Below are 16,788 nucleotides of genomic sequence, written 5' to 3' on the forward strand. Positions count from 1 at the left end.
TTTTATTTTATTTTATTTTATTTTATTTTATTTTATTTTATTTTATTTTATTTTATTTTATTTTATTTTATTTTATTTTATTTTATTTTATTTTATTTTATTTTATTTTATTTTATTTTATTTTATTTTATTTTATTTTATTTTATTTTATTTTATTTTATTTTATTTTATTTTATTTTATTTTATTTTATTTTATTTTATTTTATTTTATTTTATTTTATTTTATTTTATTTTATTTTATTTTATTTTATTTTATTTTATTTTATTTTATTTTATTTTATTTTATTTTATTTTATTTTATTTTTTATTATTTTATTTTACAGAATAAACTAGCAAAGTAGCAATCTTTTGGGAAAAAAACTAAGTGTTTTTTAACACTGACATACTATTATATTTTTACACTGACATAGTATTATATTTTTATTAATATTTTGAATTAGTGTTTATATTTGTATTTAATATTTTAATTTGAATAATTTAGTTTTGTTTTTGACATTTTTATTAGTTTTTGTTGCTTTTAAATATGTCTGTATTATTTTGATTAATTTTTGTTTTAGTTTATTTTAGTACATCAAGTTACTAACATAACTAAAACTGAAATAAAAATGAATAAAAACAATAGACATATTTAAAAGCAAGAAAAACGAATAAAAATGACAAAAAATTATAATTTTACCACATAAAGGTCAACGAAATGAAAATTTTCATTCAATCATGCAATTTTCATTTCAATCATGCAAACAGATTTAAAAATAGATTATTTTATTAAAAAATAAATAAATAAAAAAGTTTTTAGTTAGCTATAAAAACCCAAGAACCAAAATACCCTAGCAACCACATAGCAACTGTATTTAAATTTTTTTTTCTTCTTTTTTTTTTTTTTTTTTCAGAAAATCTAAAGTGTCCCAGCGGGTTCATGAGGTGTTTTAATATGTATGTGTGTGTGATTTGATGTTGCAGATGAGAAGCCCGCTCAGGATGAGGAGTGCGTGGTTTGCCAGCATCCAGACTGCAGCGAGCGCCGTCATGCCTCAAAGGTAAGAGCCTTTCTGAAGACTGCTGGGAGATCTCTGCTTCTCTGTGGAGGGTCCATCTCGTGCTTTCAAGGATCAGAGAGAGGCCTGCTGGAATATGAGCTCCCCTCTCTGGCCACCATACTGTGAAATTAGTTCGCTGTCATAAGCTGGTGCTCTCTGAAACAGGAGAACGATCAGAGGAGAGCAGCCAACTCAAGTCCACTCTCCTTGCTTTGCTAACTTGTACAGTTTGCTTTGGGAATGAGGTAGACGGCTGTTATTGTGTTGAGGGGCACGTTATGTAGCGTGTTGGGTTGTAATCGTGACAGGAAACTACTTGTGCATATTCATTTTATTTGTTAGGTACTTTGATAATGCTTTCAGCTAGCTAAAAGAGTGTAGTATGTCATGAAAAACAGTAATATTGTGAAATATCTGTGCAATTTATATTTGTACAATTTATAAGTAATTTAGATTTATAAAATTTACACTGCCGTTCAAATGTTTGGAAAGAAGAAGATTCTTATGCTCATCAAGGTTGCATTTATTTGATCAGAAATCAAGAAAAAATGGTAAAATATTATTTCAATGTAAAATAACGGTTTTCTATGTGAATATATTTTCAAATGTAATTTATTTCTGTGATGCAAAGCTGAATTTTCAGCATCATTACTCCAGTCTTCAGTGTCACATGATCCTTCAGAAATCATTCTAATATTCTTATTTATTATCCATGTTGAAAACGGTTCAGGAACAGAAGCATGTGATACTTTTTTTTCAGGATTTTTTTAATAAATAAAAAGTTAAAAAGAACAGCATTTATTTAAAATAGAATCGTTTGTAACAATATAAACTACAATTTAAAAGTTTGTGGTCAGTAAATTTTTATTATTTTTATTTTAATAAATTTGAATTAGTTTGAAATGAATACTTTTATTTGGCAAGGATGTGTTAAATTGATAATAAGTGATAGCAAAGACTTATATTGTTAGAAAATATTTCTATTTTGAATAAATGCTGTTCTTTTTTTTACTTTTTATTCATCAGAGAATCCTGGAAAAAAAAGAATCACAGGTTCCCCCCAAAAAAGCAGCACAACTGTTTCCAACATTGATAATAAAAATGATAAATCAGCATATTAGAATGATTTGTGAAGGATCATGTGACACTGAAGACTGGTGTAATGATGCTGAAAATTCAGCTTTGCATCACAGGACTAAAGTACAGATTTTATACTTTTAATCATTTTAAATTAATTTTTAAATAACTCTGCAATATATAAATATCTTTAATGTCACTTTTGGTCAGTTTAATACATCATTGCTGAATAAAATAATTTAAAATTAATTTAAAATGATGAAAAATATAAGATCTGCAATATATATTTAAATTCTGAAAAATAACTAAAAAGGTCATAAAAACTAACATGATAAAATATAACCTTATCTTTTGGCCTTTACTTTTTATTTTATTTTATTTATTTCTAGACCTGAATAAGTTCGCTTTGACAGTCTTTTTCCAGCCATTTAGAATATGCAAAAAAAAAAAAAATAATAATAATTAATTAAATATAATCATTAACATATTTTACTCACAAATCATAAATGAAAATAAAAATAATTTTTAACATTTTCATTTTCTCGGATATGTGAATAGCTGTGCTTGATTGACCTCAAAATGTGAAGTGATGTAATGCTCTATTTGCTAAATTAAGAGGGTGACGTAGTTTACCCACTGACTCGTCTTAGCCCTCTTTCCCCTACTTCTCTGTTTACTATAAACATACAATATTGAAAGTCATAATTTTGAATTCCTTGCACAATAAAAACAGCTTTAGTTGTCAGAAGTATGTCATGATTCCTGTGCGGCAGTAACTCAGTTTCACCACTGGGTGGAGGCAGAGAAACAAGTGTGTGTGTGTGTGTGTGTGTGTGTGTGTGTGTGTGTTTGTATAGGACAGAACTCTGATAAGTCACAAGAAATATTTCTATATAGACTTTAAAAATAAATTAGTAAAATAACAGAAAAAGTACTGGCAGCTTATTATACAGGACATTATCCAGTGATTTTACAGACATTTCCGTTAACTCTAAAATACAGTGTAAAATAAAATTTAAAAAAACAAAAAAACGGGTGATTCACCTATTAAAAAAAACCCTTCAAATTATACAGTACATTTTTCCCTATTTTTACAGAATTTTATTTAGCATGTAAATTTAATGTATTATTTAAGTTTTAATTTTAGTTACTTAAATCAATTTATTTCAGTTAGTTTCAGTAATAGTTGTATTTTTTGTTTGTATTTTTGTCGTTTTTACCATTTTTACAATTATTATTATTATTATTATTATTTTAGATTTCTATATTTATTTAAAGCTGCAGTCTGTTAACTTTTTTAGGTTAAAAATGATCTGAAATCAATATTTGAGCAAGTACATAACCAGCCAGTGTTCAAAACGATCTCCTTACTTTAGCCCGATTCACAACAGTAAGCTTATAATAATGTTTTCTAATTTAAATGGTACGGGTAGGTTTTCGCGGGAAATTCGAGCATGCTGCCGCGCCATTACGTCACATATGTAAACATAAAGAAGTTGTCCCGGCTACTAGGCTATTGCATGTGAGGATCCTGCAGGTGGCAGTGTGTGTGTGTGTGTGTGTGTGTGTGTGTGTGTGTTTGTATAGGACAGAACTCTGATAAGTCACAAGAAATCTGTTGTCAAAGCATTAGTGGTACTTTCTGAGATGACAAACAACCCATAACCCTTTAAGTACTGTTAAACTGTGCAAAAATCTGTTAGCATCTTGCGGTTTAATGCAAGGCCCAGCTAGAGCTTGATGACAAACACACCGGTGCAGATGTCTGATCACTGTCTGTGTCTCATTTTCTGCTGCTTAACTAGTCACGGCTCTTGCACAACAGTCGCTAATGTTGCTCTACAGGCCTTCAGACTGGTTTAAGGAGGATTGTATTTATTCATAGTCTGCCGTAGGAATAATGCTGACAAGACAAAGGTTAAATGTATGTCATAGATGTTTTGGAAATACACTTTTAGAAAGTGCTTGCTTTCGAAAGTTTGGAAAATGCTGTGGTGTGCCGTTTGTGTAAATGTAACCTAGTAGAAATCTGTCACTTTAACTGGGTAATTATGGAAAGCCTTGAAAATGAGCTGATTGTCGGAGACGCTGCCTGACAGTACGGCACATGCTGTGACGTGTTGCACTGCACAAACTCGAAATTCAGTCTCTTATTTTCTTATCCAGTATTATTTTTGTGTAATTTATGTTGTATTTTATTCGTTAATATGTTGAGTTGGCATTTCTTTTTGTAGTTGTAGTAATTTTATGTTCTTTTGTCATTTTTATTTATTTATTTACTTATGCAAGCTCTCGATTCGATTCGATTCGATTCGATTCTTGGTTCGATTCTCGATTTAAACAAAAAAATTTATTACATTTTTTATTATTTATTAGTAGTAGCATTGTTGTAGCATTGAGTCTTAAGACTGCTAAATAGTAATATTTCTGACAGTTTCTTCACGTTAAACTAAACTTTTATTTTGACGGGTTGCTGTGAGTAACTTGCAGCTGCTGTGTATGTGATATGACGGTAGTTTTGTCAAATTAAACGGTAAAATGCTAATGAAGTGACTCTCAGAGCAGCTGGAGATGAACGTCGCACCATCCGCCATTCATTCATTGCGGAAATCAAGGTGCCTTTACGCGTGATGTCAAATGCTTCCGCAGATTTGTAGTATTACTATTGCATTTCATCTGAGCATTGCAAATTACGCATATTGCTTTGTTCTTGGTTCTTGTCAACAGTATCTCCGCCATGATAAGCACTGAATGACTGACAGGCTTCCCATTGTAACATCGTGCAAGGTAAATAAGAGGGTGACATCTAGAGGAGAAGACTAATGAAAAGATTCACATTAAAGGGTTAGTTCACCCTAAAATGAAAATTCTGTCATTAATTACCCACCCTCGTGTTGTTCCAAACCCGTAAGACCTTAGTTCATTTTCGGAGCACAATTCAAGGTATTTTTGATGAAATCTGAGGGCTCTCTGACCCTCCCATAGACAGCAAGGTAACTACCACGTTCAAGGTCCAGAAAAGTACCAAGATGATCGACAAAGTAGTCCGTGTACCATCAGTGGTTATGTGGCAATACAACCACTGATTTCTAGTCGTGTCCTCTTTTGAAAGGCCAAACAAAGTAGTTTCACACAGCGGGCTAGAGTGAGCGGAGGCGGGCGGGCTTGAGAAAGGCGCGGCCGGCAGGCTTGCGGCAACCACATGTGACGACCCCAGGCTGGACTCCGCTTTGTCCACGGTGAAAGCCGATCCGGTGATCCACAGCGCAAAGTTGATGTATTTCCTCAGCGACCAGCACGGATCAGCTCTAGGCATGATGAAGCGGATATCGTCCTCTTTTGGAAGGCCAAACAAAGTAGTTTCGCTTTCACGACGAAACACACAGAACACAAACATACACGCGTCTTCACGACATGGCGGCAGCAACAATACTACAGCGAGAATAAAAGTTACGACGCCTTTCTTTGCGTGAACATTTGGGCGGCGTTATGCAAATCTTCCCACATCATGACGTAGGTATGTGGGGGCGTGTTTGAACGAGCCATTTTAGGTAGGCATGGTTGACTCTTAACTTTTATAAAGAATATCTCTTTGGATTTGAGACTTTAGTCTTTGCAACTTTACAGATCTTCTTTATGCACCAAGAGCTTGTAACACTCCAAAGAGAAAGGAAAAATTTAAATCGCATCATATGACCCCTTTAAGACTCATCTTATTTGAGTTGTTTACCATACGAGTTTCAGTTTAACTTTCATCCGAGTATTATTTTATGTTTATATGATTCAACTTAAGATCGCGTTGGAATGATTAATGCTTACTGTATCAACATAGCGTTAATCAAAAGCAGAGGTATTTAATGCAGACATTGATAAGGGCTATGGCATAGCCCTTATCAATGTCTGCAGGAATAACCTCTGCTTTTTCAGCTTTCTAACGCTGAAAAAAGCAAGTTTTTCACACTGGCCGTGCAAAGGGCTATGGCAAATGATGTAAAGTGAGCCTTAACCACTCCAACGCGATCTTAAGTAGAATAATATAAACATTAAATAATATCAAACGTCTACATTCCACTATATTATCCAGTCTCCGCTGTGGCTCCCATGACCTAAATTCCCAGAATGCATTGCCGCTGTGATGACACATTCCCATTCTCTATAAATACCGGAAAAGATCGATTTGCGGCTTTTGAGAATCGATATCGAATCGACGTCATTTAAAAAAACTATTAATCGAAAAATCTATTTTTTTTTGCCCAGCCCTAGTTTATAACCTTTTCGCACAGCAGCTAGAATAGTTTATTTTATCATTTTGATGGCGGATTGTAATCCAGAAAGGATTATGTGTTTATGAAACACATGTGACTGAAATTAAATTATATTCCAGTTTTAAATGTACTTCTGATTACAGATAGCCTGGGATTACGCAAGATCTGTATTTTAAAGAAAACCAGTTCGAAGGGAGCATCATTTGCTTTTTGGGTTAAAATCATTTCTTAATATGAAATTCGAATGGTAGGACAATTAGAGATTAGACTGTACAGAATCTGAAATCACATGCTGATACACACTATACACATAGTGATGCATTGCTGATGTTGTTAACATTAACAATTTGAGAATAAAGTTGATCAATAATCTAAATGGCTAACGGGACTCTGGAGTCTGTCCGTTTGTCTTAAGTTTGTATCTTCTGGTATCTGATCGTGTTTCCGTGTGGAGACGGGGCCAGTCTGAGCGTGCTTCCATCACTCAGAGCCAATTACCTCTATTCACTCCCCAACAGGACTAGACAAGGTGTGGATCGCCAGGGAAATACACCCCTCCATAGACAAACAGCTGAGAGCTCTGTGTGTGTGTGTGTGCGCACGCGTCAAGCGCATCGATAGATCAGATAACTGCGCTCACTTTCTCCATAACACCTCATCTTCGTCAAAATCAATCCTCCGCCGTCGAGCCGCCCACTCAACCGCCACTCTCAGAGTTTCTCAGAGATGCTACCCGTTTCCAGCTAACTCCAGCTTTTCCTTCTGTTTTCTTATTCCGCTGTTAATCTTTCCCGAGGCGTGCTGAGTGATGGAGCGCATGCAGTCTCCATCAGCCGTCTTTTTTCATTTGTGTCTGTTCTTTTCCAGTTCTGAAACGGCCCATAAATATTTAGCTTTTCATTACCCTAATGATTCATGGGTAACTCTGAGCAGCGGATGATTTTATAAATGATCCTGGATGGCTTCTTTAAGATGTGAAATGAGCTGTCAGACGACGGCATAGGGCCACACAGACTGTTTAGACCATAGCTGACTTTGCGTTTAACCTTTGGGCTTTAACGGAATATTTAATACAAAAAACATTTACTCACTTTTATGTTGTTCAAACCAGTAAGGTGTGGGATAATGAAAGTGAATCAGGTCTGAAATGTAATCATTATTAAATATCCCTGCCTAGTTCTTGATAGCATGATTATGAAACTTCAGCAGAGCAGTAGTGGTGTGTAATTTGTTAATACATCTCTCTCTCTTTTTTTTTTTTTTTTTTTAGTTTTGAGATTTTTTCAATGAATCATTTGACCCAGTTCACACATGATTTGATCATTTTTAAGGCTGATTCAATTCTCTAGTTCAACTCACTTTTGGTAAGTAACACAAATTTCAGTCTGTTTGCCACACAAATCTATCATGTGGCTTTTAAAATTTGTAAAAAAAAAATTTTTTTATCTTTTCAATTAATTATTTGATCTAGTTCAGTTCACAAAAATGATTTGTTCATGAATTGGACTGATTCATTCCTCAAGTTCTTCTCACTGAGGTTTTTCAGTAAATGATGATTTATTTTCAATCTGTTTGCCCCCTAGATCTTCCATATGGCTTTTAAAATGTGTGAATGAATCCTTTTTTTATTGAATCTTTTCAATTAATCATTTAATCCAGTTCAGTTTACAAAAATGATTTGTTCATCAATTGAAACTCACTGAGATTTTCTGTAAATGATGATTTTTTTTATCACCCAAATGTTTTGTATAGCTTTTGAAATTTAAGAATTAATCATTTATTTTTTTTTTTAATTGGGTCTTTTTAATAAATCATTTGATCCGGTTCAATTAACAAAAATAATTTGCTCATGAATCAGACTGATTTAGTTCTGATTTAATTCAAATATTCATTTATTTTTAGTAAACAACAAACTAATTTCAGTCTGTTTGTCACGCAGATATTTCGTATGGCTTTTGAAATTTGTGAATTTTGATTTGGATCATTTTAATTTGGTTTGATCCAGTTTACAAAAATGATTTTCTCATGAATCAGACTGATTCTCAACTAAGTTCTCAACCTACAGACTCAAATATTTTCAGAAAAAAAAAAAATCAGTCTGTTTTTCAAATAAATATATTGTTTGAATTTTAACATTTGTGAAATGTGTGTTCTTTTTTTAATTCAACATTTGACCCAGTTCCCAAACTTAACTGATCATGCATGATTGGAATTGAAATTGAAATTGGATTGGAATTGAAATTAAGAACACATTTTGGTCCGTTTGTTCCAAAAATACTTCGTATAGCTTGTTTATTTTGAATTGGGTCTTTGTAATGGTCTGTTTGATCCACAAAAATGATTCGCTCATGAATCGGATTGATTCAGTTGTCAAGTTCAATGTACATACTCAAATATTCTCAGTAAATAAAACTATAAATATATTTATATTATTATTATTATTATACATTTATATTTATATAGAAATATAAATACATTTTGTGAATTTTGATTTGGATCTTTTTAATGATTTGTTTGATCCAGTTCACAAAAATGATTTTCTCTGGAATCGGACTGATTCGGTTCTCAAGCTCATACACATCTTTTAATATTGACTCATTATTATTGTCATAATTTATTCAGAGATCGCCATGAAAATAGCCTTGATGCTGGCATGGTTTTAAAAAGTGAATAAATAAATAAATACATTATTATCGTCTTAAATTTCTACTTTTGTGTTCCACAGAAGAAAATCTGTCATAATGACACATGGGAGAGTAAATGATGACACATTTAAAGTAAGTGAGTTTTAGCATGGTTTTCCACATTTTGTACATTATTACTTAAAAACAAATTGTAAGTAGCATATTGGCAGGTGTAACAGGTCTTTGTGGCAGTGTATGGTTTTACACTCTTCAGTGTGTGTTTTCTGTCATCGGTGTCTGAATTGTAAGATGTGTGCCCAGGTCGTAGTTGAATTTTCCCCACAGATTGTAATGCCATTAAATAACCACGGAAAGCATAAATTCAGCTTGAATGGACAAGGTAATGGCTCATGAGATGAAATGAGCGAGCGAAGGCCCAGATGAGCGGTTTCTTCGTGCAGGAATGGGAGGATTGCTTCACTGTAGTGTAATGGTCATTGACCGCTCACCATAGGAGTGTCTGCTGGCATTAAGGCCGGTGTGGTGGAGAGGATGTGGCCTGGGCACCAAAATCTGCCCGTCAGAGGAAGATAATGGCTTTTCAATGCAGAACGCATGGGGTGTCTTTAGAGCGGTGCACGAGAATGTTGTTCATCAGTCACGGAAACCGCACAGGAGCCTTTTCATCCATCTGTTAGCCTATGGCATCAGTGGATTTGATTTCGTAAATGACGAAGCCACATGGATAAATGGCAAAGTAAGGTCTGACACATTTTAATCAATGTGTTGATCAACATCTGCGTCACAATTATAATAGTTCCAGATAATACATAATGCCTGTCTTAGTGTGAGGTGTTTTCTGGGTGGGTGTGCGCACCTTCTTGGGAAAGAAGCTGTTGTGTAATGTTTGTTTCTTAGAAATGGACCTTTAAACCCTGCCTGCATTCTGCAAGATGAGTAGTTGTTTCTCTGGTGCTGATGGAGTGAATTAGCTCTGAGATTTTTACTTGAAAACCTGAAAAACAGAGACACTGTTAGTATGAGACAGAAACGTGACCTACAAATTTGCAGAAACTTGAACTTTGGTCATACTTTGCATTTGCTGTTTGTTAAAAATGCGTTTAGGTTCCTTGAACACGTCCACAATTAGCACTTGTTTACTTTGTTACTCCAATATTTTCAGTAAATAATGAACTCATTTCAGTCTATTTGTCTCACAAATCTATATTGAGACTTTCGAAATTTTGTGAATGAATCTTTTTTTTTTGTTTTTTAAGTTTGATATGTTCAATGAATCATTTGACCCAGTTCACAAAAATGATTTGTTCAAACTTGCCAAACGCTCGTTTTCATTGAGTTGGATCTTTTCAATGAATCGTTTGAATCTGACTGATTCAGTTCTCAAGATTAACTTGCTCACTAATTCAAACCTTTTCAGTAGCCTAAATAATGGACTCATTTTGGTCTATTTATCTCACAAATCTGTCATATTACTTGTCAGTTTTTTTGTAAATTATGGTAACACTTTTCGTAAAGCCTTTATGTATAATGCATTGTAAAGGGTATAATGTATTATAATTATTCATAATATGCATTGTATTACATTATGTCTTGTCGTAAATGATTAGAAGCAAATTTAAAATGCATAGTGTAACAATAAATTGACAAGTGTTATAATGTTTTAATGGTGGTTGCAATTATGCATGAGATTGTGCAATTAATTATAAGGTGCATTACAAGGCATAATTAATGCAATAAAACTTGCATTATACGTTTTTTTTTTTTTTTTTTTTCAGTTGGATCTGTTCAGTTAATCACTTGACCCTGTTCACAAACAATGATTTGGTCAAACTTTGCATTTTTTATTTTGCTAAATGTTTTTAGGTTTTTAAAGTGGTCCAAAATTAGAACTTGCCTAATGCTCATTCTCGTTGAGTTGGATCTTTTCAATGAATCGTTTGAATCTGACTGATTCAGTTCTCAAGTTTAACTTACTCACTGATTCAAACCTTTTCAGTAGCCTAAATAATGGGCTCATTTTGGTCTATTTATTTCAGAAATCTGTAACATGGCTTTTAAAAATGTTTGTAAATAAATTTTTTTTTTTTTTTTTTTTTTTTTGAGTTGGATCTGTTCAGTGAATCTTTTCAATGAATCACATGACCCAGTTCAAAGAAATTATTTGATTTGGTCAAACTTTGCATTTGTTATTTTGCGAAATGCCTTTAGGTTTTCAAGGTGGGGGGAGGGGAACAAAAACCGTTTAAAGGTCACATATTGCACACCTTTCTGGAGTTTTATTTTAGGCTTTGATGTCCTTAAGAATATATATATTTGCGGTATAAGTACCAAAAACCATCTCAATATATTTTTACAGCTCCTCTCTCAGGAGCTCTGCTGAGAACAAGTCGATTTTGGCCTGTCTAATTAATATTCATGAGCCTCTCTTCTGATTGGCCTGTTGTGTTCTGAGTGACGCACGGCCAGGCCAACCACAGGGACGTCAACTTTTTATGGAAGTCACAATGGTTCGTGAAAAATCATAGCTACTTTATGCAGGCTGTCTGCATTTTATTGTGGACTGACTGTTTTGAAACTAATATGGTAGTTAAATAGCCCCTAGACCTCAGTTATCGTGAAAAAAGCCAAGAAATTTCAGTTTTGACAATATGGGACCTTTAAATAAAGATTATTGAGGGATTGGATTGTGTATGATGTTCTGTTTTGTCTAATTTCAAATGGACTTGTTACCAATGTTTGTGTTATATGTAAACTACCTTTAAAAAAAAAAAAAAAAGAAAAGATACAAAAGATTTCTATTTCAAATAAATGTTGTTATTTTTCTATTTATCAAATAGTTTGGGAAAAAATTTATCACAGTTTCCACAAAAACATTAAGCAACTGTTTTCAACATTGATAACAAGGAGTTCGGTTTGTCAAGCTAAAAATCACTGGTAGACCTTCAAATAAGATATTCTGACAATCATGGCGATGGAACAGTGACTACACGAGCAGGACGGGCCTGCATCCTTGTGTTACGACAAAAACAGTTATATTGTGTCAGATGAGCGTCAGCTGTGTTGAAGCATTTTCCCGATTGCTTTGCCCGGAGCACCTGATCCCCTCAGGTAATTGTGTTGCTGCTGTCTGCATGCCTCTTTAAATATAGACTCTTTTAATTGAGGTAGACAGCAGGGGGTTCTGGAGGATGGGTTGCTATTCCCCAAACACACACACACACACTGTCTCTCACGTAGGAAGCTATGTAGAGGACTTAAGTGAAGCTCAGCGTGGTTTACTTTGAATGGCAGAGAAACAGTGAGTTTTGTTTTGGAAGCTCTGGAACATCAGATGCGTTCTAGTTGACTAGTTAGAGAGTGTTTAATAGAGATGGACTCGATATGACTCGCGTGGACTAAAACAACTAAAACACAGCCTTCCTTTTCAGTGTGTGTTTTGCTGAGGGTGTGGTGTTTTATGTAGTATTGTGGTAAATCTTTGTAAACTAGCGTTGTGCAGTCATCTGTTTGGGGTTTATTAGGATTTGCTCCTCATGTGTTTGACTGACAGGCCTCATGTGACATGATCAGCTCTGCGGTGGTTTCGAACATTGTTTGTTTGAGCATCCCAACCAGCTCAACAGAAATGTTGGCACCACCAATGATGCCAGTTTGGGACGATCTGTTTGTCTGACCAATGTCAGATGAGAGAGGAGTGTTTGGATAACTTTAAAAAAAAAAAAGTCTTACAATTAAAAACATTATTACAATTTTATTAAAATATTAAAAATAATTATTTTTGCAATTGCATTTGGTGTCTGTAGAGGTGACATGTATTTTATTTATTTTATATTTTTAATATTTCATTATGTTGGTTAACAGTTTATAAAAACTTTAATCTAAAAAGTCTTTAACTTTTTTTTTTTTTTTTTATAAATTCATGTGTGAAACTTTTTTTAGGGTCCAAAACATCCAGATGTATTAAGTTAATAAAACTTGGGGAGAAAATCTTCTTAATTTCATGAAGTCATTATAATACTGACAATGCAAACATTTAGATTAAATTAAATTAAATTAAATTAGTTTATTAATTAATTTAATATTTAATAAAAAATGTAATTTAATTTGATATTTAATTTAATGTTTAATTAAAAATGTTATTTTATTTTTAATTTTATTTTTAATTGAATAAGTCACATAAAATTTGACCTTGAAACACTTGACCTTTTTAACTAGGTTCCAAAATTAACACTTGCCAAGCTCTAAATGCAAATATTAATTTTATTTATTTGTATATTTATTTAGAAAATGCTGAAATGAGATTGACCCCCCCCCCCCCCCCACAAAAAAAAAAAAATTTAAAAAAAAATCACACAATGATGCTTTATTCTCTTTTAAAAACATAATGGCATGATTTTAATTTAATTTCATTTTTTTTACTTTTTATTTAATTTTTTTTTTTTTAGACCTTTCTTTCTAACTCATTCTTTTCTAACTAATTAGCCAGGGTCCATATACAAGTAAAAATAGCCTTCTTTTTTTTTTTTTTGGACCTGACAAGCATTAAAACCAGTTTTTTTAAAAAGAAAGGCCCATGAAATTATTTGAGTTAAACATATTTATATTACACAAGAAACAAGATACCAGCACAGCTCTGTGGCAAATAAAGGATAATCATCCACCCTAATAAGTCATTATATTTAATTATATGACAACAGAATGCCACGACTGACCAGTCAGAATGAATTATTTCAGAGATGTGCTCATAATATAGCATGATAATGTATTTTATGCTTAAAAATTGTTTTTAGGCTTCCTCCTTTCTAGCACTTTTGCCAGATTGTTATAATCTCTCCTCTTCAAGAATCCATGAAATGGTTCATGTGAACTGATTAACAGATAAGCTTCATCTGAAGATGAAGCAGTGTATGTGCATTGTGTGTGTGTGAGAGAGAGGATGGGGGCGTTTTTGTAAACACACCCCGGGTCTTCGGTCCCGACTGACTGCAAGATTATATCTGATGTCTTCCTTCCTTATAGAGATGCCAGCAGTTAAATAGTCCCACAAACACTGCACCTGCGTAGGAAGAAACAACACCAGGGGTAGAAACATTCACCTTGTATAACTCGCACACATACGCACACCAGCTTACGGAGTTATTAGATTGAAAGCAGCCCGGTTCTACAAATCCTGCCAGACTGCAGGAGGACGCTGCAGTTTGCTCTGGAGCGAGAACAGGACAGCGGTTTGACGCACAGAGGTGTAGAGCAACATGCACACATGCAAACACGCATGCGACTGTGACCGGCTGCCTGTGAGTGCATCTAATGGCATGTCAGAGAGCCCTTCCTTCTAATCATTTGGACGTTTTTGAATGTTTGGTCATTTATTTTTCTTGGTTATCATGTGATGCGTGTGTAATTCTTATGTTGGCATTGACGGTACGTGAGCGTGCAGAAATTTCTGGAGAAAATTGCATGGATTGTGATGAGTAGTGGGAAGAGTTTAAACACGTTAAAGTGAGCGTGCAGGTCTGGGCTGGGGTAGGACGGCTATGTTCATGGTTTTTCCCTTTCTTTTCCCAATCCCAAGCTCTGCTTTTGTGCACTTAGAAAATTAGACTTACAAAAAGTATCGTAATAGTACTGGGTTTTTTTCCTGGACATATACCATGGTATTCTTCCATGTACTATCTGAATAACATGGTATATGATTATGGTAGTCATTAAGTACCATGGTATTACTATGATTTATCGGACATGTACCATGGTAAAATAATTGTGTTCTTTGAACTGTTATTTTTGCATTGAGAAATTAAGTTTGTAGCGATATGTATTTCCGATATATAAAATACAATTAACTATTTTACCATATATTCTCATTACCATAATGTGAAACAAATTCTTCTACTTTATGTAATGTAATGTAATATATATATATATAAGTGCATCCAAAATAAAAGTTTTTGTTTGCATAATATATGCGTGTGTACTGTGTATATTTATAATGTTTATAAAATACACAAACATACATGTATATATTTAAAAAATATTTATGTGTGTGTATATATATATATATATATATTCGTTTATGTATATATATATATATATTCGTGTATATATATATTTGTATATATATATATATATATATATATATAAATTGTGAGGTTTGTATACGTAAAGTTGGTATTAGTTGTATGGCTTATAATGTATGATTTGCATGCATAATTATATTACTGGAATTAATAGAGCAAAAATTACTGTATTACCGTAATGATAATGGCCAAAAAATCTCAAGATTAAATCCTCCAGGTGCATTATGGTAATGAAGCTTTAGGGAGAAAATCTCCTTTTTTTTTTTTTGTCTGATAATATCAATGCGAAAACATTCTTTGTTGTTTGTTTTATTTCATTTTGCATTTTAACTGTTTATAATAACTTAAATTATTAAAAAAATTAAGCATGTTGTAGTTTTAAACAGATCGGTAGTTCATATACATTGATTTATATTTATATGTGAATATATTCTCATACATTCACGTGAAATTGTGACCTTTCTAACAAAATTTTCACAAGGTGTATTTATTTTATTTATATATATATTTTTAGTTTTAGTTTTAATATTTTTAGCTAAAATATGACCTTGGCCTTGTAAAATTGATCTCTCTCCGGTCCTCTTCTGTCATTTTCAGCTCAGAGAGAACACTAACTTTGAATGGAGCTTTCCTTCTCCTTTCACTTCCTTCTAGACTCTCTCTCTCTCTCTCTCTCTTTCTCTCCCCCTCCCTCTTTCCTGTATGTCAATTCCTCCTCCTATTCCTCCCCTAAAGCTATGGATAGCAGCGTTGCGTCACAGAGTGGACCTTGAGACTGCTCTCTCAGCGCACTTGACAGAGTTTGAGTTGAATGCGCGCAGCTGCTGGTGAGTTTTCGCTTCTGTCTTCACTACATGTCTCTGGTTACCCAGCAGATGGCTAGACATTATGCTTCCTAGGGTTTTTTCTTCTTAAAAGTCTATTTCATGTCATTTACAGTATTAATGTTAAACGATTTAACTTTCAGCTATAATTTCAAAGCATGTTTAACAAAGTTCATACATGTTGAGCTATGCAAGTCGTTGTCTCTAATTGGGTTTAAGCTGGGCAGTGTTTATGAGATATCACTATTGCTGCAGTTTGTGAAAATTGTGGTTTCATTTTGTTTTTATAGCGAACCAAAGCACGAAATACTGTTAACTAAAGTTCTTCATGGTTGATTTTTGGCTTAACTTAACGTTAATTCCAAACCAGTCTCAAAAAGCGCATTGTAATTCATTTTCTTGCTCACTTCTGTAAGAATGGTGGCTGTTTTCCAGGTGTGGGTGTGTACATGCACATTTGCTTTTGCTGATGCTGCATGTTGAAACACACACTGAGAGGAATGTTTCTTGCGAAAAAGTGAAGTTAGTTGGTCTCCTTTAGAATGGACGGACTTGTCCTTTTGGTCATTCTTAGTTCATTTTTCTTGAGCTCTTCCAATTGAAAACGGCAACCAAGTGTTTTCTTTAAAATCGATTTAATGAACATCTGCATTGCAAGACTTCTAGCTTCATTTAGGGCACCGAAATTTGGAAAACTACTGGTAGAAATCAATTCAGAGATGAGAAAACTTGGTAGAATAGCCTTTATTTAATGGACATGAGACCTTGTGACCTTGTCCCAGAGTTGGCAAACTCTATTGCCCTGGAGTGAACTTTGCTTTTGGAGGGAAGTGATTGTGTAGTGGCTTGTATGTGAGCCACAGGTT

General features: G+C 33.5%; 1 protein-coding gene across 4 annotated transcripts in view; it reads left to right on the plus strand.

Moving 5' to 3' along the window:
• Positions 1 to 16,788, plus strand: part of LOC107664198 (pleckstrin homology domain-containing family G member 5-like) — a 79,445-nt gene that overhangs the window by 17,822 nt on the left and 44,835 nt on the right. For 2 of the 4 annotated variants that reach the window (XM_016454692.1, XM_016454691.1), the window contains exon 3: positions 961 to 1,037. In XM_016454692.1, the coding sequence (XP_016310178.1) occupies positions 961 to 1,037 (77 nt within the window). Of the gene's footprint in view, positions 1 to 960; positions 1,038 to 14,202; positions 14,319 to 15,832; positions 15,926 to 16,788 lie in introns of those variants that run through there. The other 2 variants (XM_016454693.1, XM_016454694.1) reach the window with 2 other exon arrangements.

The sequence above is a fragment of the Sinocyclocheilus anshuiensis genome, unplaced genomic scaffold (genome assembly GCF_001515605.1).
Source record: "Sinocyclocheilus anshuiensis isolate Anshui unplaced genomic scaffold, SAMN03320099.WGS_v1.1 scaffold67, whole genome shotgun sequence".
In the NCBI taxonomy this organism is placed as follows: Eukaryota; Metazoa; Chordata; class Actinopteri; order Cypriniformes; family Cyprinidae; genus Sinocyclocheilus; species Sinocyclocheilus anshuiensis.